Source organism: Protomyctophum bolini (genome assembly GCF_963924005.1).
Source record: "Protomyctophum bolini genome assembly, chromosome: 15".
NCBI classification, from domain to species: Eukaryota; Metazoa; Chordata; class Actinopteri; order Myctophiformes; family Myctophidae; genus Protomyctophum; species Protomyctophum bolini.
This window is the reverse complement of record NC_137876.1, coordinates 31984492-32007686: the sequence shown is the minus strand read 5'-3', so window position 1 is coordinate 32007686 and position 23195 is coordinate 31984492. Positions and strand designations below refer to the sequence as shown.

The following is a 23195-nucleotide window of genomic DNA, read 5'->3' as shown; positions in this document are numbered from 1 at the left end:
ATCTGAAAATATTGTGTGCCAGCACTGCCAGCCGTGCCAGGGACCCCACCTAGTACTAGATTTGTGTTGTTAAACTGTTTAAAAAACTATTCAAAATGTGTCACTTTTTGATTGATTGATTGATTGATTGATTGATTGATTGATTGATGAGATACTTTATTATCATTTTCATTATCAAAAAAGCACAGGAAAGTACAGTTCAATACAAGGTCTGCTAAGAGGAATCAGAGGATTTAAAACCCAAGGCATCCTTCATATTCAATTAATTAGAGCCGACCTGGTTGCTTATTTCGCTCGCAAACTCTGGCAACACTGGCTTTGTTGTTGACTTGGTAACCATCGCGGCGTCGTCAGTGAGCAAACTCAGCACTAGTCTAAGAGCACAACCACAATCACTGCAGTTATATAGGAACTTACTTACTGTAGGGTTAGCTAGCGTTTCATTGTATTGCGCTGGTATTTAATTTGTTTCGATATATGCCTATATAATTTCCATAGATGTGTACCTGCCACTTATCTAAATTTAAATACTTAAATGGCCATGCCAGCCTATAATCGGCAAATTTAGCTAGCAAGCTAAGTAACGTTGCCCGAGTTAACATTAGCTAAGCTGTCATTCTTCTGTCATTATACTTTTCTTTTGTTGGCTTTTAGAGTGGCGTAGCATCTTCCATCTTCTATACTAACCTTTATAGCTGAATATAACCAACAACATCAGTTGAGTGTAATGATTTTCTCTCTGTTATAACGGAAGAGTCCCTTTGGCTGAGTATCTTCTACAGAATGAGATTAATTTCGGTGCCTGAGAATGCCTGCAGGTGAGTCCTTAGCTTTACAAACAAACAAATGCACGCCTATCCTATGTAAGGACATTTGCAGAATAATGTACACAACCCATGTCAGCTCATGGTGTTCACTGAAGACTTTCTTTCTCCAGGTGTGAGTGAAGCCCGTGCAAAGACCAGGGATACATTCAATGAAGTCCTCAAGAAGTACACTAACCCTCCATCAGAGAAGAAAAAGTCAAAAAAGAAAAGTTCAGAACATCAGGAGAGCATTGTGGTATGATCAAAAGAGACTTGATAGAAAGTTTTGTATATTGTAGTTAGTACAAAGTAGTAACTCATCTTTCTTTTTCTACTCCATTTCTCAGCTGCACACTCTGAAACACAGTCCCAACGTTGAGAAAGACACAGAAGAGGATGAGACTATCATTCAAAACGCATACGAGCATGGCAGCCCTCGTTTCAACACACGTGGAGAGAGAGAGATAGCAGAGAACGTTAAGGACATCAGGAATGATGAAGACACTCAGCCGTCTAAGGGCAAGAAGAAGAGCAGAAGAGCACTTCCTTCACCCCCTGTCCATGAGGACACACCTGGTTTCATTCAGAATGACAGCACGGAGGACGCTAACGCTTCCAGGTCAGAGGTCAGCATGGTGCCAGATGATGCAGCTGGAGCGGCATCAAAGAGAAAGGGTAGAAAAGGGAAGAACAAAGGCGACGCGGAGAGGCAGTTGGCAGTGGATGCTGAGGATGAGCTGCTGCGTGAATACCAGCTGCAGATAGCTCAGGTGGAGGAGGAACGGACCACGAAAAAAGGAGACGAGAACACCGCTTCCCAAGACATCGTTTTGAATAATGATGTGGGGAAGAAGAAAAAGAAGAAGACAAAGTCAGTCAACACAGAGTCAGAAATGAGGTGTGTAATAACAGTAAATTCCTTCAGATTTTGTCTTTGTGAGTTGGAGGGACCTTCTGAGCTTGAAAATGAAAAACTAATATTAAAGGTATGTTAACAGGGTGAACGGTCCTTTTAAATTGGATCTGTAACCTGGTTATTTGTTGGTGGCAAAAATACTGACTTACAGCGGCCTAACCAAATTCAGCCTTTCTTTAGTCTCTGTCACAGTTGGTTATTGGTCTCAGAGTTTGGGCAGAATGTAACCTTGCATCACCAGGCTTTCCACCTCGGAGGAAAGCCTGGTCTGTGTTACTAAATTGCTGTGTGATCCGGTCGGGAGCGGATGATATTGTTACGTCATGTTGTAGTCATTGTTTTGTAGTCATCAGGCTGGAACCCTCTAAACCAGAACATCCTTTCCCTCAAACCAGAATAATAATCCCCAATAAAAGCCTTGATGCGGCGTAGTGCGAGTCACACTTTTATTGGGCAGGTATTATTCTTCCGGTTTGAAGGAAAGGATGTTCTTAACGATATCATCCGCTCCCGACCCGATCATAAACCCGAAAAGTAATGCTGCCCAGGCTAGGGAGAATGTAGAGGTAATTATAAAAAGGAACTTGACTCTTTTGCTCATTAGGGAGGAAGAGGAACTTGCAGAGCAGGATGCTGTTGCAGAGAACAAAGCTGAGTCAAAAGGAAAGAAGAAAATTAAAAGAAAACAAGGTAATGTACAACTGATTATAATCACAGCATTATCAACACATACAGTACAAGGTGGATGATTTGCAGAACTTACTCTCCCATTCTCAGTCATCAAGGATGAGAGTGAAATGGAGACAGACGTGCCAAAGAAACCAACATTTGATGAGAACCTGGTGCTGGCAGTCTACATCCACAGGACAGACCGCCTTAAGACTGACCTACTGATATCACATCCCATGGTCAAGGTCCATGTCATCGATGAGACTACTGGACAGTATGTGAAGAAAGAAGACTGGTGAGAATCGATATGCTGCTTTGTTGCTTTGTTTTGTTTCTTTTAGTGGTTTCATCTTTCATTTTATGCAGTGGCAGTATGCTGGGATGAATATGGAGGAGACACTGGCATTACGTTTGCTGGCCAATACCTGCCCATCACATTATGCCTGTGCAATTTCCAATGACTTTAATGCTTTGTCATTCTTTTCAGCCATCGGCCAGTCATCTCATATTATGAGCAGGAAAATGTTGAGCATATTCTTCCCATCATGACCCAACCTTTTGACTTCAAAAAGAACAAATCAACCGTTCCTGAGTGGGAGGAGCAGATCATCTTTAATGAGCGCTTTGGTTACTTCCTCCAAGAGGATGACACTAGCCCCAGGGTTATACTCTTTTTTGAGGTAAGCTCATGTCTTCAACTTTTACTTACCTAGGTAAGATTTGTTGTGCATGCATACTTGTATGTCTTTGACATATTAAAGGTAATGTATTTGAGAAATGTATAGATATTAGATACTAAATGGACTTCTGCAAATATGCCATGGTAAATTCAGCCATGGCAAGTAATGCCTATATTTCCATTTTCTTTGGTTATTTCCCATTAATTGGAAAGTTAGTTTACACCTTGAATATTCCTGGAATTTAGCAACCCTAATTGATAGTCCTATAACCTATATATATATACACACATAAAGTAGTGATGATGCCAGGTGTATGTAGGCTAGACTGACATACAGTAGCGACAGGGCTCAGAACTTGTTCAACAGCCTGATGGTTGATGGGTGGAAACTGTTTCATAGTCTGGTTGAATTGCTTTTGATGCATAATGCATAGGAATCGCTTACTTCAATGGAAGTTTATTATTTGTTCAGTTTACCTCTCCAAACTTTTCCAACCTGTTCTAGGAATTTAAACTGGTCATTATTCAGGAACAAGTCTGTCTTTTGCCTTTAAGCTACTTTATTTTTTTATTTTTTTTAACAGGTGATTGATTTCATGACTATGGAGGAAGCAAGAGCGAACATTGATGTTGACAAGCATGAACGAGGATTCAGAAGAATTGCGTGGGCATTTCTGAAGGTAAAACATGCATGTTGTTGACTGCTCATTGAAAATAAACACACACAGTTTTTCATTGCATCTTTTTTAATGCTTATGTGACCTTCACCTCTATCTTTCAGCTTGTAGGCACTAATGAAGTGCTCAACATTGACACAAAAGTTCGACTGCAGCTATTTTGTCCCCCAGCACGGGCAAAAAAACAAACAAAATCTATTGAAGTCGTAGACTGGTGGAGAAAATACCCCCGGAGCAGATATGCATCCACACTTTACATTTCTGTGAAGGGCATCAAACTTCCAGAGCATGTAAGTTGTTGTTTTTTTGTTAAAACTACAACTTTATTTTACAAAACACACAATAACTTTTAACTGTTCCAGAAATTATGGCAAGCATTACAAACACCATCTAATAACATGCAACAATGGCTCTGTTTCTGTCTACTGTACATGGCCACTGCAGTTTATGATATTGTTACAATGTTATAGTAACATCCCTTTCAGGCATTGTGGTATAAAATTCTGATGTCAAACAATTTATGAGCTAAGTATTATGTGGAAGCTGATGTAACATGTGTTCTCTAGGTGGATCCCAGTATGCGCTCCATGATGGCGCTGCAGGAGGAGAGAGGCACCACCTCTTATAGTGAGCTGCAGAGTGAGGTCACCAGGAGAAGCTTGATACAGCCTCTAGAGAGCAAAGCCTCTGTTCTGAAATGGAGCAGGATGCCTGGACAGGTTGGTGGAGCTCAAATGACTAACTGGAAGGAGCTATTCAGACTCCCCCCCCCCCCCCGTTGTGGTAGTTGTTCATTTAACAGTGTTGTTTTTAAATTATTTTATATACTGTAAATACCCCTATCGAAAAGCAAAACACAGAGGGCAGGTTCAAAGGGCCCAAAAACTCTACCATTGCAAACTAATAATCAATTTGATAATTTAGTGAAATTTGTAAATGTTTTGTCTTGTTTTTTTTATTAAAGATCTGTCGGATTCCCAACAAGCCTGTGTTGTCATTTCGTGGTGGTCGGATGGGATGCTTCACACTGCGTTTCTCTCATGATGGGACAACGCTGGCTGCTGCCTGTGCTGACAGAGATGCTTTCCCTGTCATAGGTACCTCATGTCCCTCCCTCTTAGTCCTCACAGGGTTTCAGCTGATCACTCAGCTCGGAAAACTCTAGCTAAATGAAGCCTGATGTGTTCTGTGGCTAAAATAGCAGATATACAAGTTTACGTATGTGACGTTGACAAACTGTTTGTGAGCAGCACTAGGAGGGATAATAACAGGATTGTAGAACTAAGGCACAGACTTTAGGGCGGTCCTATTCTTATGGTATCAGATAAAGTTTCAAACACATGGGTGTAGGCTTGTTTGGTTTTCTCCACCGTTCAATCCCTTACATTAACTTTTGACTTGCTGAGCAAGACTAACAACTTGCAGGAAAAATACCAACAATCCTTTTTCGTTTATATTATTTATCTATGCTTATGTAGAAGGAAAGTGAGTGATTAGAAAAGCATTATAAAAACAATAATCACTAACATATTCCCAATAAAGATGTTAATTAAGCCTGTTGTTTTTTCAGTGTATGAGATTCCCTCTGGCAAGGTTTTGGCTGCCTTCAATGGACATCTCAGCATTGTATATGATCTCTGCTGGTCCAGAGATGACCGGAGCCTCCTGTCTGCTTCCTCTGATGGCACTGTCAGGTACATCAGATAAATGGATCAGTAATATCGACACACTGGAACTTAAGACACAATTTATGTTTAAATTTATTATAATGGCTGACTTTCATAGCGCCTCTAGAGGGAGCCCTTGTCCTTGTTGTAGCGATATTAATCTTCTGTCTCTCTGCTGATTATTTACTGATTTTCTGTCTCAAGAAGTGTCTGGATTAATCTTTTAGCATGAAATACAATTGTATTTATTGTGTCAACGTGGATGGATAAGATTTCACGGCCTTCTTTCCTGTATAGAATATGGAATGTGGAGGAGCTCCTTGGTATAGCTCAGAAGGTGCTCCCCCACCCGAAGTTTGTGTATTGCGCTCAGTTCCACCCAATGGCCACGAACCTGGTGGTGACAGGGGGTTACGACTGTCTGGTGCGGGTCTGGAGGCTGGATGTTCATGAGGTCAACGGCCAGCTGCTCCAGGAGTTCGAGGGTCACAGCAGTTTCATCAACACGGTTTGCTTTGACTGTGAAGGTGTGCTTTTGCAGAATATAAATAACCCATATATTATACATTTATGCTTATTTTATACACACACACACACACACACACACACACACACACACACAAAATGTTTTTATTTATTAAAATTTTCATTCAGGGCGGAGAATGTTCACGGCAGACAACAGTGGTCTGATCATTGTGTGGAAAACCTCACTGAGTGAGGGCAAGCAGCGGCAGCCATGCCGTCACTGGTGCATAGAGAGGGTAAGTAGAAAACAACAGACAGGTGTTCTCTTGTTTCCTATACTTATAAAGCAAAGTTGAATATTCTCTTCTCAGAAAATTGATGAGAGAGACCTGAGTGGCATTCCCATCAACATGTTGGAGGTACATCCAAATGGACGACGGCTTCTCATCCATGCCAAAGACAGTGTCCTTAGGGTGATGGATCTGAGAATGTAAATACTGTATACTTTTGATCGTGTGTGTGTGTACAGCACCCGCATAACATGTAAATATTATACGTATATAATTTATTGTATTAAGTTACTTATGTATTAATGCCTCGACTACATATATATATATATATAAAATCATTTATTACAATACAAGTACAGTATGTGAAGTGGGGATATCCATTTTATGTGATGTTCTTTATTTATTAGTGTGGTTGCCCTAACAGGGCAAACAGACTATTGTAATTGTAACACTTTATTTTGTCTGTTTTAACAGCTTGGCGATCAAGAAGTATACTGGTGCCACAAACTACAGAGAGCGTATCTACAGTACCTTCACTCCTTGTGGTAACTTCATTTTCTCCGGCAGCGAGGACGGGATGGCCTATGTTTGGAACGCTGAAACTGGTGAGGATGTCATGTGCTTCTGTCACTCCTTTGCTAATCACTCCAAGCGACCGTCTGTCTGTCTGTCTGTCTGTGGAGGGAGGGGTGCCTGATGGATGTCTTGTCTGGTTTCCCAGGCGACCAGTTGGCAGTGTACTCTGAGCTGTGTTACCCCACAGCGCTCCGCGGCGTGGCGTTCCACCCTCACGAGAACATGGTGGCCTTCTGTGCCTTCGGTCAGAGCCAGCCTGTCCACATCTACCTGTACGACCACAAAGGTTGGCAACTTCAGGTTTTATTGATGATCGATTTAGTTTTTGTTTGATTTGATTTGCCATGTCCTGTCTGTTATTTTCAATTGTACCACCCATGAACTCTGATTGAACATCTTTGTCTTTTCATTGCTCCTTTGGGGTTTTATATGATATTTTTTATGACTGTAATTATCTCTGTTGTAATGACATTCTTTACGAACTCTCTTAATCATTCTTTCCTACTAATCTGTGCAGTCTCCCAGCTGGAGGTTCGGAATATGAAAGTGCTGAATGGGAACAGCTCGTCAGATACCAAAACCCCCAAGAACCCATCCGAGAACATGATGTTCCAGGACACCTCTGCCTCTTCTGCCATACATCAGTGCACCCAAGCAGCAAGGATGTCATTGAAGATGCGGCGTGTGAAAGACAAGCTAGACTCCATGCTTGTAAGTATATATAGTCACCTTGCTTCTACTGAACATTTCTTTGACTGTCTGATAACTTGGTCATGTGAAACCCCACTGTCGGGATGGGTATGATGTAAGAGCTAAATGGCTGCCATGTGAATATGGTCAATTAAGCACAGACCGCATTTGACACAATTTTATTATCTTGGGGTCCCCGACTCCCCAATATACACAGTCAAATCCTCAGTATTAATCAAATGAAACGCCTTTGGAGTTAAATAGCAGTAAAGGTTCCTAACTAACTATCATTTCGCTTGGGACCATCTGGAACCCCTAAACTAAAAAGACCTACAGTATAAATGAAAAAAGGGTCTCACATTTGATGGTCCAAACTTTATTGATTTTTTAGCAGCAAACAATAACCATACATTGAGAACCAATGCATAGATTAGTTCCAAATTGTTATTTCACTCTCTTGTATACTGTTAATCTTGAAACAATTTCAAACCCTTCCTAGGAGCCACGTCAACGTTCTCAGACTCCTGAATACTTTTATGAACAAGGTACGTATTTGAGGCAGGAGTCTTCTGTTTGCTATGAAAAGGTCATGGCCACGGTATGCTGACTTGCACCTCATCTACACAGGCAAGCGGCAAGGAGCGAGCATTCTGACATTCTGACGGCTGTCCTGATATGGAACATCGACCATTGCGTTGCGTGGCCCGAAACCTCGCTCAAATAGAGACTCTACGAGCGAATATAGGAGGGGTGGACGACGTGTCTGCCCAGCGCGTTGTCGCTCGCGGTACATCAGGACAGCCTCATTGAAAAACATGTATTCTAATGAGTTTTCATTGTTAGCTCGCTCGCATCGCTGGCAGTGTGGATGAGGTGTGATACATACTATGTGTTTGCTTAGTACTGAAGAGACAAACTCATGAGCTTTGTGTTTCTGGTTTCTAGACAAAGTTTCTATGACTCATATAGGGAGGAGTCTGACTTTGGACACTGGCACAGTGAGTATCATTGTTATATGATTTATATGCTATTTAAATGGTGTCGATACAGTGAACAATAAAGCACAACCTTGAACCTCTTAGGTTATTACTTTAGAAGCCCTAGTGGTACTATGGTATAAAACTCTGTCTTGGGTAAATGTTTCAATTTAACATTTTTAACACTTCTGTTCGACTGTGTTCTTCTGAAGGAGTATTCATGTCCTTAAAAGCATACACAGCCATGTAACTTGATTCGTCCCCTCTTCAGGTGGGACCAAGCACCTTATTACCTCTCCCGTCTCTCCTGTCTCCTCACTCCAAGATGCAGCTCTCTGGCTCTGTGGCAGAGCCGCTTGTCCCCCAGGCATCCCTGAGCACCCAGTGTCGTGAGTACCGTATGCATGCAGCGACAAAGTAACAGGCTGCAATTCATTTTCAATGTAAGCTAGCAACATTAAACTACAAACTGCATGACAGGCACTACAAAACGAAACATTGAGCCGGCTTCAACTTTTTTTCTGTTCTCTAATGACGCAATAAAGTGTCAATCAAGCATGCCTTTGTTTCGTGATTTCCACTTCCTTCCCTCTCCCCACAATTACTGCTCCACTCCATGAATGGAAGAAAAACTACATTTTGCTGTTAACCAGTTCCCTGTGCTATTTAACTCAGGGTAATTTATATTAGTTACAGTATGGCTTGAGCAACACTTTAATGCCAACTCGTGAGCAGTGTAGCTGACCACACTCTGTCATTTTGAGGCTTTTGTCGACACTACAATGCAGCACAGGAGTGTTCATATCTAATATGAACACTCCTGTGCTCATATATTTTTTCTTTATTGTTAAATCGTGTGTATGGCTACATAAGGGAACAATTATCCCTGTTTTATTCTTTCAATTTGTTTTGACCTATAATGACTTTACACTGGTACTGGTACAGCGGCATGTTAAATCAGTTAATGCCTTACTTACACAATGATCTACAAGCTTGTAGATCTGCTATTTTTGGTGAGACTTTGGTGTACTGTAGGCTGAATAGAATGCACCTAGTACAGTTTAACCAGGGTTCTGTTATAGAGGCTCTAAGTCGTTAAACTGAAGTTAGATTGATACATTCCAAATGTTATCAAATTATCCTGAGGCACCTTAGGGCCTAGGGTGCCACAGCACCCACTTTGAGAAGCTCTGCACTACATTACAGACAATGGCTGGGTTTCCAAAATTACATTATGCGTAGGAAGTATGTGTGTGGTTCTTCTCAACAACACCCTCTTTCACTGTGAACATAGATATTCCGTGCATAGATGTGCCACGCAATGGTAGGCCTCAGGCCTACCATACCAGATGAATAAAAGAATGCTGAATTAACTAGCTTGTGGGTTAATAAATATAGGCCTATACAAGGAGATTAAATGGGAGGCTATTGTGCAGTCAAAGTTACCAATACAAGCTAGTTAATTCAGCATTATTTTATTGATCGGTCAGGCCGGTATGGTAGGCCTGAGGTCTACCATTGCGTGGCACATCTATGCACAGAATATGTTCACAGTGAAAGGGGGTGTTGTTGAGAAGAACCACACGCATACTCCCTACGCATAATGTCATTTGGGAAACTCAGCCATTGTATCTTATGTATTTACACATACACTTATCACAAAATCCTAATATTATTTATGCAGTAGAGAGTTTGCTCAAAAGAGGTTAGTTTGTGCAAATTAATATGCTGAGGTATAAGGTCAAATATTTGTGAAAATGTAAAAAAAGAAAAGTCTTAGGCGGATTAAACAAATGAGCTTAGGACCACCTCATGCAGAGATGACGGAATTCTGCCAACAAAGCATAACAGGGATTTAAGAACTCTGAAGTTTCCTAGTACCAGTATTGTGGTTTAGCATCTCAAGAAGCATGTATACCATTGAGAGAGACAAAGATGGACCTCTTGTAATATTCACTTGTGTCCGTAGGTAATCACTGCAAATTATGTCAAATGTCTTTGGAGTTGTCGTGTCAGCTGCCATATTCAATGTTTTGTATTGTTTCTGCTGTGTTTACAGGTGGGTTCAGTCCAGTTGGTCAGCGTCTTAAAAGAGCCACCTCTCTCAGACTACAGGCGGTAAGGTTGCTAGTGCTACTTGCTGTGTACAAGCCAAATTTACATTTGTACAGTCTCATAGGTGCTATTCTTTTCTATCTACTAAACTGTAAGATTCCACCATATGAATCACTGGGGAGATTTAACAAGTGCAAATGTTTTCCCATCAGAACCTCCATGATCATGCTTCCCCGGCCAACCGTCTGGGAACAGAACCCACCACAGTTCAGCAAACGGTACATACTATTTGCCTAATCACACGCAATCTGTTTCACGCTGTCTGACTACTGACTACTGCTACTAAAATCCTCTTCCTCTCTTGTTCTTCCTCAGGTCATCTCGCTGTATGACTACAGTGCCAACCGTTCAGACGAACTGACTGTGAACCGCGGCGATGTCATCCATGTGCTATACAAAGACAATGACAGCTGGTGGTTTGGACGTCTGGCAAACGGACAGCAGGGTTATTTCCCAGCTTCTTATGTAGCAGAGGAGAGTAAGTGAACACTGTTGCTGTGACAGACCGTGTAGATGCTGTATAATGTATCTCTGTGGATGCTGTATGTCTTTGGGTGCTGTATGTACAGTATGTTCGTTTATGGTGTATGTATCTCTGTTTATGCAGTATGTCTCTGTGGATGACATACTGCGTGGATGCTGTATGTATCTCTGTGGATGTGGCCCCAGGTGATGAGGTATTTTCTATCCATTACAGGAGATCTTGTCGAAGAGGCTTCTCAGTCCGAGGGGTACGTTGAGAGATCAACGCCAACCAAGGTATGAAATAGAATGCAATGATCCTTTGGCATAGATAATGTGGTACTGAGAACTGTTATTGTAAATTAATTGGTGTAATAGGTTGTACAGTGCTGTTTTCTGTCACAGATAAGAATAGATTTGCTTACTCTAACTGAATGAATAACTGGACGACAATTGTGACGGCCAACACGCTAACATTCCATCTAACGCCAACACCAGTGTTGTCACATACATGCTACCTTTTTCCTCATGCTCTCATTCATGTTGTCCCCCTGTTGTCTCCAAGGTGTCTGCTGCCATTAGTGCATCAGGTGAACTGAAGTTTCTTTCCGAGCAAGATACTGACCCAGAGTTGAGTGATAACAAGTAAGCCCCTTAGCTGTCGCTTTGACCCTTGCTTCTGTCTGTAGATTCTTCCAGTTTCAACCTGTGAGTGAGATCACTAAACGGCGTATAAGGACTACCTTCACAGTACATCTGCTTTTCAAATTTCTTATCTTATCAGAGGGAAAACAAATACTTTTATGACCATGTATTTCTTAGAAAACAGCGAGTTTCCTTCTAAATTGAGACTACCTTCTACCCAAATAAAGATACCTGCTTTTAAAAGTGACCTCAAGTACAACATTAAAACGAATGCATTTCTTAACCATTTCTAGACATTGAATAGCTTATTTTAGGAATTATGAGTTCTAAACATCATCATCAAATATTTTGTTTTTATAAACCTTCCTCACTTTTGAATTTCAACCAGAGGCAAAAGGAAAAAGAAGGTGAAAAGGCTTGGAGTGCCACCATCACCTCCCTCTCAGGCCACATCTTCAGATCCAGATGTCCCAGGGTCACTAAGCAGCAGGAGGAGAGCTAGATCCACAGGCAGACCTCTCCCAAAGAGGCCAACAGGACAGCCTAATGAAGCCTTTGAACCCGATACCTAAACCCATGGAGTCTCTTCTATGCTACAGCCCACTTTGCTTACATATAAAGTTTTAGTAATGGGATACTATATCGTCACTGTCGGTTACAATCCCCATTATGTCCCAAACTGTACATTTCCAGGAAAACAACCTGGGTTCCAATGGATAGTAGTTTATTTAGTCTCAAGCCCTTGTTAATAATTTTCATTGGTTCAATATTTATAAAACCCACTGACACTTTCAAGGTGTTTTAAAAATAGATCTACAAGCTCATGAGTCACGTCCTGAGCTTGTAGATTGGCTATTTCCGTTAGTGTTGTACAACAAATAGGGCATTCATTTATAACATAAAAAGTGATGATACAAAGTTTCTGCCCGACAACAATGATGTACTATATAGTCCAGCCAGTATATCCGTTGTTTTTTTGCACTTTATAAAGAATATAACTATGTACAGTAATTTGGTTGTCAGATATAATGTACAATCCTGGGGATTGGAATTTTGCTGTTTTATATATTTTATTATTTATTATAGTCAACTAATATGGTCTTTTTGTAACTTTTTACGGACAATAGATGAAAGACACATGAATGTAGGTGTATTTCTTTAAGAGATTAAGAGTGTACAAATCAATAACAAGTGTACAAATTAATTAACATGGGTTGCCAAGTGTGATTTGTTGGTTCCTGTAAATCTAACTGAATCTGGTGTGTCATCGTTGCTCACCCATTCAAATCTTTGCCTCTGAATTGTAAAAACAAAATGGGTTCAATGATATGGTAGTACAAAATGTTAAACAGAGTAAATATTTCAATAAGAAACTGTTTTATTGAGTTATTGATGTTTTGAATGTATCTGTGCAGTTGACTGATGTACCTTGACAATTGTAGGCAGGAATATGAGACGAAGATGAAACGTAATATTTTTTGTCTTACATTTTACATTCAAATCAATTTACAACATTACAGAATGAAATAATCTTCAAGTAGTTGACAATGTATTTAAGTGTGAAAAGGGCATACAGTCTTACGATGCTGCAGAAACATCTGTGACAACGTAAAGTTAATTTGTTCTAGTTTGTATACCAGTGGTGGAAAAAGTACTTGAGTAAAATAATGTAGATGTACTCTGTTACAAGTAGAAGTCCTGGATTCAAAATGTAGGTAATGTACTCAAGTGAAAGTACAAAGGTATTGGCATCAAAATGTACTTAAATCACTAAAAGTACTCAAGTTTTCAAAAGTATAAAAATCTTTAGAGAATAGCAGATCTACAAGCTCACAATGCACCGCATCGAGACGCCATGTGATCTTGTAGATGGGACAAAATCTACAAAGTAATAGTGGAGTAAAAGTACACATTCTTGTCCTGAAATGTAATGGAGTAGAAGTAAAACACTTTATACTCAAGTACAAATACCCCTGAAAAACATGTTTTACAAATGATCCATCGTACCACAAAGTATTAGCCTAGGGCCATAATATAACAGTATTGGTCTATTGGAGAGTAGTACCTATTGGGCAATTCAGTTAAAGTTCATTCACCCCATTTACTTACGTTTATTTTCTGTAGCCATGAATCCAGTCACCGGCTCTGGCATGTGCAGTTTAAGAGGTAATCCAAGTCATGTGTAAAGCTACAGGGCATTAATCTAGTAGCAACTGTTGAATGATAATAGGGATATATTTACATGGTAAACCCTTTCAGTTTCGACTGAATTCATTGGGAATGAATGAATTCATTAAAGGACCACTTTTCAACCCATCTTCATATAATTGGTCCTCACTAATGTTAATGATAAAATACAATTTATTTCTACTCATAGGAAGGCTGGGGCAGTTCAGAAACCCGTCCACCAGTGACATCATTGTTAGGCAGTTTTATTACAAGAACAATATTTTTAAATATATTTAGATTTGTATTATTGTGCGAACAATGGCCTCCATTTTCGCATTGCAACTTTTCAGGAATAGAAAGCCTGCAGTTTCTATTAGCTTGGATTGCCTATCAATGATGTCACTGGAATTGCCCACGTCCCTCCTATGAAACACAGACAGACAGAGTCTGAGACAGAGTAGAAAAAAGATTGTAGCTTTTTATCATGGATATTAGTTAGGACCAATTATATATGAAGATAGATTGAAAGCGGTGAAGTGGTCCTTTAGTTTAATAGACTGAAAACAGTATTTGTTTAATATACTGTATAATAGCACCTGTACTTAATTGTCTACACCTATTCTATTGATAAATGCAAGAGAAAAATGTTGAGTATATTATTACTCAGAATTCAATTCAGAATATAAATACATGAAAAGTAATAAATAAACCCTAAGCAAGGCAATAAAAATAATTGCAAACCATATTCATACAATTACATGAGGAACTATTACATTTATAAAAGGCATTTTTCTACTCTCTACACAGTGTATTTGTAGCTGTTGTGCAGCAGCTACAAGCGTCGGATTTGCTCCTAGCTTCACGTCGCTAGCTTCCATTGACAATGAATGATACTGTTCACACAGGGATCTGCCCGTGTGAACGCAACATTATTGTGGACGAGGAGTTTCACCATGCTGGTTTTCTTCATTCAGAAGTGGAGTCGTTTCATCTACATGCGTAATCCCATTGTCGTGAATGGCTCTTAAATTCCTACAACAAAAGATATGTTCGTCACTACAGGTATTATGTTCATATTTAACTTCCAGCCTATTCAAGGGAGGATGGTTTGGACAATAACAAATGAGCATCATTTGTTATTTTGTGCCTTAGAGAAAAAGTAAAGCATTAAAACTACAAAAATCTATCGTCCAATGAATCCAGTGCACCATCTGCTTCAAATAACCCACCAATGCGGGTGTCCTACCCACCAGGGTTGAAATGTCTCAAAGCTAGAGTAGAGAGACCACCTCCAGATTGGTAAAAATAAAATGTTATTCTTTCAAATAAGTCCACTCCCAGATTGTAACTTTAATTGATAATTAGCAGAAAAGTATTACCTTGATTGCCGGGGTTTTAGACAGAAATAGTACACGCCGCAAAGATGGGCCTGTTGAGTGGACAACATAATGAGAACAGATGAGAGTTACATGTACCTTTGGGTGAGATGTTTCAGACAGTATATGAGGTGGTTGAGCTAACATGGGTTTCCCAATATTACAGTAACATGTGGCTATTCACAATGAAATTACATTTGGTGATACTACTAGAACACTGCCATTGATACTTACAGCAAAGCAGCACAAGCCTCCTTGCATAGTAGCTGCCCATTCAAAGCTGAGCTGTTGTGTGATGACACCACCCACTATTGGTCCGTAGAACATCCTAACAAATACAGATGCATTTCCAGGTTACAATCAATATCACAGGGTACATTACAAAATCGAAGCAATTTCATTTTAGCTCAGAATTAACCATTTATTGCAATTCTATTGCGTTCAATTTGGCGGTGTGACTCTTCTCCTGTGATACTACAGATTATCTGTGCAAGCATGACACACAATCTGAGTTCACAAAACCCCCCGAGAAGTAGAACATAAGATTATGATAGAGTTATGCATCAACATTCTATTCAAGGGCATAAATTAATATACAGATTTTACATAGAATCCACAGAACATAGAATCCACAGAAATAATATTCAGCCCTTCAAAGGCATAAGTTAAGATAAACAGATATAACATCATACAATCCACAGAATCAGATTAGATGATTAGATGGCAGAGGAGGAGGCTGGGGAGGTGGAGGGAGTTTGATAACCAGACTAACTTTTCTGTTTTGTCCCGGTGGATATGGTTTTGAGTTTAACCGTTAGGGTTAGGCATAATGTTTGTGAAGTTAGAGTTAGGGTTAGGGTTAAAGTTAGCCCCATATGTGCCCTCTCCTCGCCCTCTCAAGTCAGTTGGAAATTTTCGACCAGGGGAGGCGCCAGGGAGGCGCTAAAGCTTTTCAACTTCCTTGATAAACATGGAAGCGACTGACAAAAATACAGGACATAAAGGCTCGGTTCAAATCTCTAGTTGGATTTTCTTTTTCTGGCCGATGTTAAGGTTGAATTAACCCATTCTGTCCCTACACGTTTTGGTAAGGATAAGAAACGTGTATTGCAGAAACTTGAGCCGTTTCTGAAACGCGGTGGGAGGGGCCCAGTGTGTGACCTCATCTCGGAGCTACAGAATGAGCGTAGGGAGAGGGCACATATGGGGCTAGGTTAAAGTTAGTTTTAGGCATAGTTTAAGCATAGGGTTACGGCGCAACTTGGGCGACACACCATTGAGTAACAGACAGCTGCAGGAACAGCTGCAGGAGTCAATAGGCGTTAAATAGGACTTACCCCAACGACCACACGGCGCCAAACAATCCCGACACCATTCCAAGAGTGCTTAGTCCCTCATCAAATCCTTCTTCACTACCATTTCAGAATTCAGAGGGAAACGTGCATATTGATTTTTTTCACAAAGAGGTTTCAAAAAGGCATTTATGCTTGGTTAGAGTATAATAGATAGACAGAAAGATTAGGGGACTTGCAAAATAGTATTTATATTATTATAAATTAGGACAAGTATGCAGAAAATACAGGTAATAGGCCTACATTCACTCACTATGCACAATCGAGGATCTCCGGAAATGTTGGAATTGCACTCATGCCCAGAGAAAACCCAATAATGCCAAGCATGCAGATCATCAACCACAACTGACTAGAGAAATGGAAACACAACAAAGATTCAAAAAGATAAAAGTAATTAACCTGGATCAAAAAGATAAAAGTAATTAACCTGGATATTAATTCTGTGAATTTTAATTCCTCAAGTAAATGTTCACCTTGGTATGTTGAGAACAGGCATGGGACCAAGCAGGCAGAAGCCAACTGCAGTGGCGAGGCCTCCAAGAACAATAAACCAACTCCTCGTGGCCTGATGAACAATCACACTACAAATTGTTAGAAATGTGACATTCTAAAAGTGTGTACAGAGTTGAATTTAAATATTCGCCTCAGTTCGTCCCGTTTGTGCTCCGTTCGCGGCGCTCACGCAACTTCTCGTCTTTGCCTTGACTTTGTATGTAATCGCGCCGTTCTAACCATCCAAGTCTGAACGCACCTTAACACTCAGACACTCAAGGTTTAACCATAAAGTAAAGTGTTATTTTAACTCGTAAGATAACACAAATAGAATCATTTAACATTGAGAATTTTAGTGTGCATATGTCATCATAAATATTTCATACTTACAGGACACTTGTCAGTGATATATCCAAGAATCGGTGATGCCAGACAATAAGGTAGCGACAAACCAAGTAAGATGAGTCCAACATAGCCAGTTGATAGATTAAACTGAAACCAAATGGATACAATTAATAACAGTATAGGCTACCTTAATCTGTGTGAGTGTCTACAACTATTTGACTTCAGGAATTCTGAGAAGCTGGAGATATATAAATTGATATTATATAATGTTCAATAGTTTAGCTAGGCTTCAATAATAGCTTGGTCAATAATGGAAAACTATGGGCTGTTAGCCCTGCTATAGGTCCATACTGAAATTGGCCAAAGGGTAGTAGTGACAGTGGAAAAGCCATGGATGAGGTCAGACCTTCACTACTGAAAAGCTATTTTATTCATAAAACCCCATAATATTCAGAAATGTAATTAACGCAGCAACTTGTAGCAACCCTACTGCCCAACACTGGTATGTGTTGGGCAGTACGGGTGTATGAACACCAGATTCATCCTGATTCCTTCCTCGACAGAATATCAACAGACTCTGTCAGTCCTTTGTGCCGGTAGTCCCGAGGCTATTCACTAATTTGTTTCTACCCCTAATGTCTCTTTTTTCCTGGGTAGTTACCTTTTCAATGGCAAATATGGACAAGGTGGCATCCAGGAAGGAGAGCCCTGAGCTAAGAGTGAATATCACAAAGCAGATCAGCACTATTTTCAGACGTGTAAGCAGTCGAATGAAAGAATCTTTTGATGGCTCGGCATCTGTGTGAAGAAAAACAATCACACATTACAGCGTCCCTGTTTAATTATACACCTACAATACATTCAATGTTTCATTATCATCATACAATAAGAACGAGTGAAATATTTGAAATCCCCTGTTTCCTACCAAAAGATGGTAAGATGTAGATGTTGAAAGGAACCATAATTAACAGTAAACATCCAAGGGCTATAAAAGGGACTTCATATCCAAATGACTGGTAAAGCCATCCTCCGATTGGTGGCCCCAGAATAAGTCCCAGCCCTGTGAAAATCTCCAAACTACCCTAAAGGAGAAAACACAATAATAATATATATTGTTTGCTTTGCTAAATAAATGATATACGTGTTGCTATACAGGCCTATGGGCAATGTGTGTATTTCCATAAATCCAAGCATTTTTGTCAGCACTATAAACAAATTGTTTCAGTACACATGTCTACAGCTATTTAATACTTTCCAAAGTTGCAGGGATTACGTTTGTTGCAAAACAACTCAAAACATAATGCTTTTTTTGTTTGCTCATAATTCTAATGCCTAAACAACATTCCAGTCAGACAAGCAGTCACTCACCAGAACAGTTGCTATATTGTTTGGGAATACTTTTGCTGATACTGCAAAAGAGGCAGTCATCGCACCAGCAAAGCCCAAAGCGTCGATGGACCGTATTAAAAAACAGAGGATAATAAAATCTCGCCCTGAAGGAGTTCTATCAATCAATCTGTAAAAAAAAAGGGAGAAAATAGATAAATAATTAATAACTTCACAGGTCTTGTGGCTTATAATTACTACTTCATAATATTATAGGATATGCAATGATAAACCATAAGGTTTGGGTTCAACAGACAGACAGACAGACAGACAGACAGACAGACAGACAGACAGACAGACAGACAGACAGACAGACAGACAGAAATAGTAATCCCTAAATCTTGCTAATATAAATCAATTCTAAATCTTCCAATGGGAAAGACAAAAGGTTTCATAATAGAACAAAGGGCACTGACCTTGACTTACCCGAAAAGCATGGTGCAGACAGAAGAGACAAATAATCCTGCAACTAGCATGAACTTCGCCCCGATCTGGACAATCTGAGGCACAGAGGAAGAAGGTGTCAGTGATGTCTTTTGGAAGTTATCCCTGTCATAATCAGCTAGCCTCATGTAGAGCCACTCCATAAAAAGGGGTTTCAACTATATATGACCACTGACCAGTACCATGGGAAGTGTGATATCAAACCCAAATATTAAAAACTGAACTATCTCTATTTATAGTGTGTCAGCAAAGCTCGCGGAATCATGAAGGATTCAAGCCATCCCAACCGCAGACTGTTTGAGATGCTGCCGCAAGAAAACCGATTTTGCAGTTTCAAAGCTACTGGAAATAGACTGCAAAAAAAGCTTCCTTCCCCGAATAATCAGACAAGACAAGATAAGATACATCATACATCAAGATACAAACTGTTAAGAACCAGAACGCCCCAGGTCATACATATGACAAGCAGGTGCTCAAAAAAGCATATTCAATTAGAGCAGACAGCTCTCACCCCCTAAACCGGGAATATGTAGTATTACAGGCTTCCGGCCAATGGTTAAAGACCCCTTTCACCAAAAATAACAGATACAAATTCTCTTTTATACTGTACATACCTCCATCCGGGCCATCAATAAGGGAAGCATGAGGAGGTAGCTGCTGTTTAGTTTTAGGGGTAGGTGGTGAGGATGGTTGTAGTTATACTTGGTGAACTTTTGGTTCTAGTTGCACATTATATTTAAATGTAATATTCTGTATCTTGTGACAATGTATATTGTATACGTATTACGGTATTACCTATGTCTGTTGTTGCTTGTATGTCTGACCTACCGTTTACTGTATTGTGTTTTTAGAGCATTTATTATCTCCCAGCTTGGGAGATATACTGTAAATAAACTTGACCTTGACTTGACCTATGTCTCATACAGTGATGAATAAAGATCTTATCTTATGTACCTGTACACAAGAACAATAAATACAACCTTGAATCTTGAACTTGGTGGCACACACTTACATATCTTCCCATTATCAGTGAACCAAATAAGTTCCACACAGCATAGCAACCGAATATGAGGCCGATGACTGTCTGGCTGGCCCCTTTCTTCACTGCCTGTTTGAATAATAATAATGTACGTTAAGGTCATTTTAGGAAAGTAATTAATCCATTATATAACTAAAAATATGTTAGTTTTAGTATTAAGACATCAACTTGCATTATTATTAAGACATGTCACAGAAACAACGCCAGAGTATTTGTGTCAGCTGACCATACCAGCACTTTTGTGTCTGGTGTTTAGTAAGGCCAGCCATTCATAAACCTTCAGCCTCAGGGGGTCTTGCTGATGTCAAACACATGACCCTACAGGCCTACACTGTCCAACATTGTTGCCTTGTCTGCTTATAAGCTACTTTGGCTACTTTTTCTACTTTGGTTGCTTGTAAATATTGGTAGTTGCGGGTTGCTGTTTTTTGGGCTCACTTCGAAAGTGCATTTGCTTATTTTGGGCTTGTTGTTTAAACCAGTGGCTCTTAAACATTTTCAAGTCAAGGACCCCCAAATTAATATGCATTTGTACGGACCCCCCCATCTGCATATATTTTGCGACTGGGACTCCCGTCGTATCAGATATGTGCTGTTAAAATCTTTCAAATAATATTTATTTTATTTTGACTTTTTAGAAAATAGCAAATCTACAAGCTCACAATACGTTGTGATCGGTTATTTCGAAGATAACAGGAAGAGTGGCACCTCTGTGTTAAATTGGCTATTTATTTATTTTTTCAAACTGTAATAAAAAATAAAAAAAATGAATTTCTTTTGAAGTAATGTACATGATCAGAACATGTTTAAACATTTTACAATTAAGGTCTAGCCTTTCTACAATTGCTACACATCTACAAATCCAGTCATTTTGGGGCATAAACAAGAAGTTGAAGGATACAAATAAGTGATAATATACATGCATACTCATACTATTTCTTTCTTTTTTTCTTTTCTTTTTTAACATTTTGGACAAAATAGGCTGGTCAATTTTGGTGCCCACTCTTCTTGTATCCTTTTCAAATATCCTAAAAAAAATAATAGATTTAAAGTGCTAATGTGGACTGTAGTCACTTCTTTTGGGCTTGTTTTCAAAGACTGCTTATTTAGCAAAATCTGGCAACACTACTGTCCAACTTCCCACAACAAAACTCCAGTCAGTTTCCCCCCCCACATAATTTGTGATAGACGTATAGGCTATGCCATGACAGACAGCAAGATATCTGATGCCAACAGTGTAAATTAATAGTAGCCTACATGGTCAAGGAGAAGCATGCGTTTCCTATAATCTCTTACCTCTGTAGGGAAGAATGGACCTAAAATGGAATAGCAAATCATTGAACTGAAGTTGACAGACGCCATTGATATCAATGTCAGGATCTCTTGCCTTGACATCCTTGGGGGTGTACTCGGAGGTTCATCTGCAGAGCCATTGTCTACAATTTGTGAATGGAAATACACATTAAAAACATTTAACAACTCAAGCAAACTCATGTCTTTAAATGTCTCAATTAAAAGGTAGGGTGATATATTATTTTATTGGTTAAAAGGTTACTTCTGATAGTAACCATAAGTGGTCTCCCTGCTGTCTCTCCAGCTCTTTAATAAACAGAAAATAGATTTTCAGGACAAATTTTCATCCCATCAGGAGAGAGTAGCTATTTCTGAGTTTAAAATGTTATAGTGTTCCAGTTCCAATTTTGTCTTCTACTGTAATTTATTTGTGTCATCACTTACAATTCCACTTGTTTAATCTGTATCCTGACTGCGTTCTCTATCCTGATTGGATAAAATTGGTATCCCAGTTTCAGTTTCTGAAAATGCATTTTCTGTTTAATAAAAAGCTGGAGAGACATAGGGAGTTGGAGACTCCTGTTACTGAACAAACACTCTAGCAATGAGTAGGCCTACTATCACAATATAGAGCTTTAGAACGCTTATTTTAACCAAAGAAAATCACTTACTATAAGACCACAATAGAACCAATTAAGCCCGATTTTTGTGACAGTGTCATCCTTTTAACAATAAAACAGTGAAATCCTACTGTTTACAAACTGTAAATAAAGTAGGCTATTAAATTAATCAATTTACATATAATAACGCAGCCTTTACGTCCCACTCCCAGTGGCTAATATATACCTGTTGACTGAGTAATAAGTAAACATCCACATTTCAACAGAGTAGACTAGAGAATTAAATCGAATCACAGGCAGAAATTGAAACCAACTTTTAAATTGTTTTTACAGTCGCACTAACCTGGTTGCTGGAGATCAACGTGCGTGTCCATTACGGTTCAATCAATGCCAATAGTTTTTGCTTCGGAATTGGCATCCCTGGGGCGAGCAAGGAAAGTATTTCCCCCCAAAACCATAGAGTTAGCCACCAAACAAACTCACAATAAATAGTACCAAACTGATTCTTGGCCGCTCATCTTTGTGATAGTCTGGATATTTGGGATCCGCCTCGGTCACAGCTCTACGAGCGTTATAATTTCGTAGGTCCGCCGTCCACACGGCCTTCTGTGTACACTTTTCTCAGCCTTGACTGATCTCAAGATGTCAACCCTCGGTTTGGGATTTGATGTGCGTCAGTGATTTGGTGATTTGAATTCTAATTTCGTATTTGATTTTGACAAACAGTATTCACTATTCAGAATACGGTTTGGTGTTCTGAAAACTGTTTGTCAAATATATAAATGTTAAATTAAAACATAGAATATGGTTCGTTTTCTGAATACTGTTTAGAAATTGTTCATTAAAAACTTAGAAATAGGTATTTAAAACGAAAATACAACCCGATTCTAGATTTTCGTTGGTGTCGTTCGAAACAGAATTAAGAATTCAAAACAAGACGCACCGCGACCTGTAATGTGTTCAGCTGGTTCATTTCTCTGCTGTAACGTTACGTCCCTCCCTTTCCCTTAAAGCACTGTTACTGGCTGTTGCTGCTCCATCTCTC

General features: G+C 39.6%; 2 protein-coding genes across 4 annotated transcripts; one reads left to right on the top strand and one right to left on the bottom strand.

Moving 5' to 3' along the window:
• The first annotated feature begins 369 nt into the window (after positions 1 to 369).
• ahi1 (Abelson helper integration site 1) lies at positions 370 to 12987 on the top strand. Of its 2 annotated transcripts, none has more exons than XM_080783751.1 (26): positions 370 to 818; positions 938 to 1062; positions 1154 to 1704; positions 2327 to 2412; positions 2500 to 2686; positions 2879 to 3071; positions 3655 to 3750; positions 3852 to 4037; positions 4314 to 4466; positions 4712 to 4844; positions 5318 to 5441; positions 5712 to 5941; positions 6069 to 6175; positions 6251 to 6369; positions 6644 to 6774; positions 6891 to 7031; positions 7263 to 7456; positions 7935 to 7980; positions 8381 to 8433; positions 8738 to 8801; positions 10472 to 10530; positions 10680 to 10745; positions 10843 to 11005; positions 11225 to 11286; positions 11555 to 11634; positions 12023 to 12987. In XM_080783751.1, exons 1-26 carry the CDS (start codon positions 809 to 811, stop codon positions 12204 to 12206), a joined length of 3543 nt encoding a protein of 1180 aa, XP_080639877.1. In that variant the 5' UTR covers positions 370 to 808; the 3' UTR covers positions 12207 to 12987. The 2 variants fall into 2 exon arrangements, with proteins under 2 accessions (XP_080639877.1, XP_080639876.1); XM_080783750.1 differs by having other exon boundaries at positions 8684 to 8801.
• A 62-nt stretch (positions 12988 to 13049) lies between these two features.
• On the bottom strand, positions 13050 to 23075 carry slc18b1 (solute carrier family 18 member B1). Of its 2 annotated transcripts, XM_080783570.1 has the most exons (14): positions 22494 to 23075; positions 21534 to 21673; positions 20211 to 20306; positions 19181 to 19254; positions 18737 to 18884; positions 18294 to 18450; positions 18030 to 18166; positions 17414 to 17515; positions 17005 to 17096; positions 16785 to 16880; positions 16517 to 16591; positions 15414 to 15507; positions 15183 to 15232; positions 13050 to 14835 (listed from the first exon to the last, which is right to left on the bottom strand). In XM_080783570.1, exons 1-14 carry the CDS (start codon positions 22522 to 22524, stop codon positions 14733 to 14735), a joined length of 1395 nt encoding a protein of 464 aa, XP_080639696.1. In that variant the 5' UTR covers positions 22525 to 23075; the 3' UTR covers positions 13050 to 14732. The 2 variants fall into 2 exon arrangements, with proteins under 2 accessions (XP_080639696.1, XP_080639697.1); XM_080783571.1 differs by lacking the exon at positions 16785 to 16880.
• Positions 23076 to 23195: the final 120 nt, after the last annotated feature.

Coding starts and splice junctions, on each gene's coding strand:
- ahi1 (XM_080783750.1), top strand. Junction 1,063..1,153: donor AACATCAGGAGAGCATTGTG/GTATGATCAAAA, acceptor TCCATTTCTCAG/CTGCACACTCTGAAACACAG. Junction 4,467..4,711: donor GGAGCAGGATGCCTGGACAG/GTTGGTGGAGCT, acceptor TTTTTATTAAAG/ATCTGTCGGATTCCCAACAA.
- slc18b1 (XM_080783570.1), bottom strand. CDS start 22,524: ATGGACACGCACGTTGATCTCCAGCAACCAG. Junction 18,167..18,293: donor CTACATCTTACCATCTTTTG/GTAGGAAACAGG, acceptor TTCTTCACACAG/ATGCCGAGCCATCAAAAGAT. Junction 15,508..16,516: donor GGCGCCGTGTGGTCGTTGGG/GTAAGTCCTATT, acceptor TGTATTTGTTAG/GATGTTCTACGGACCAATAG.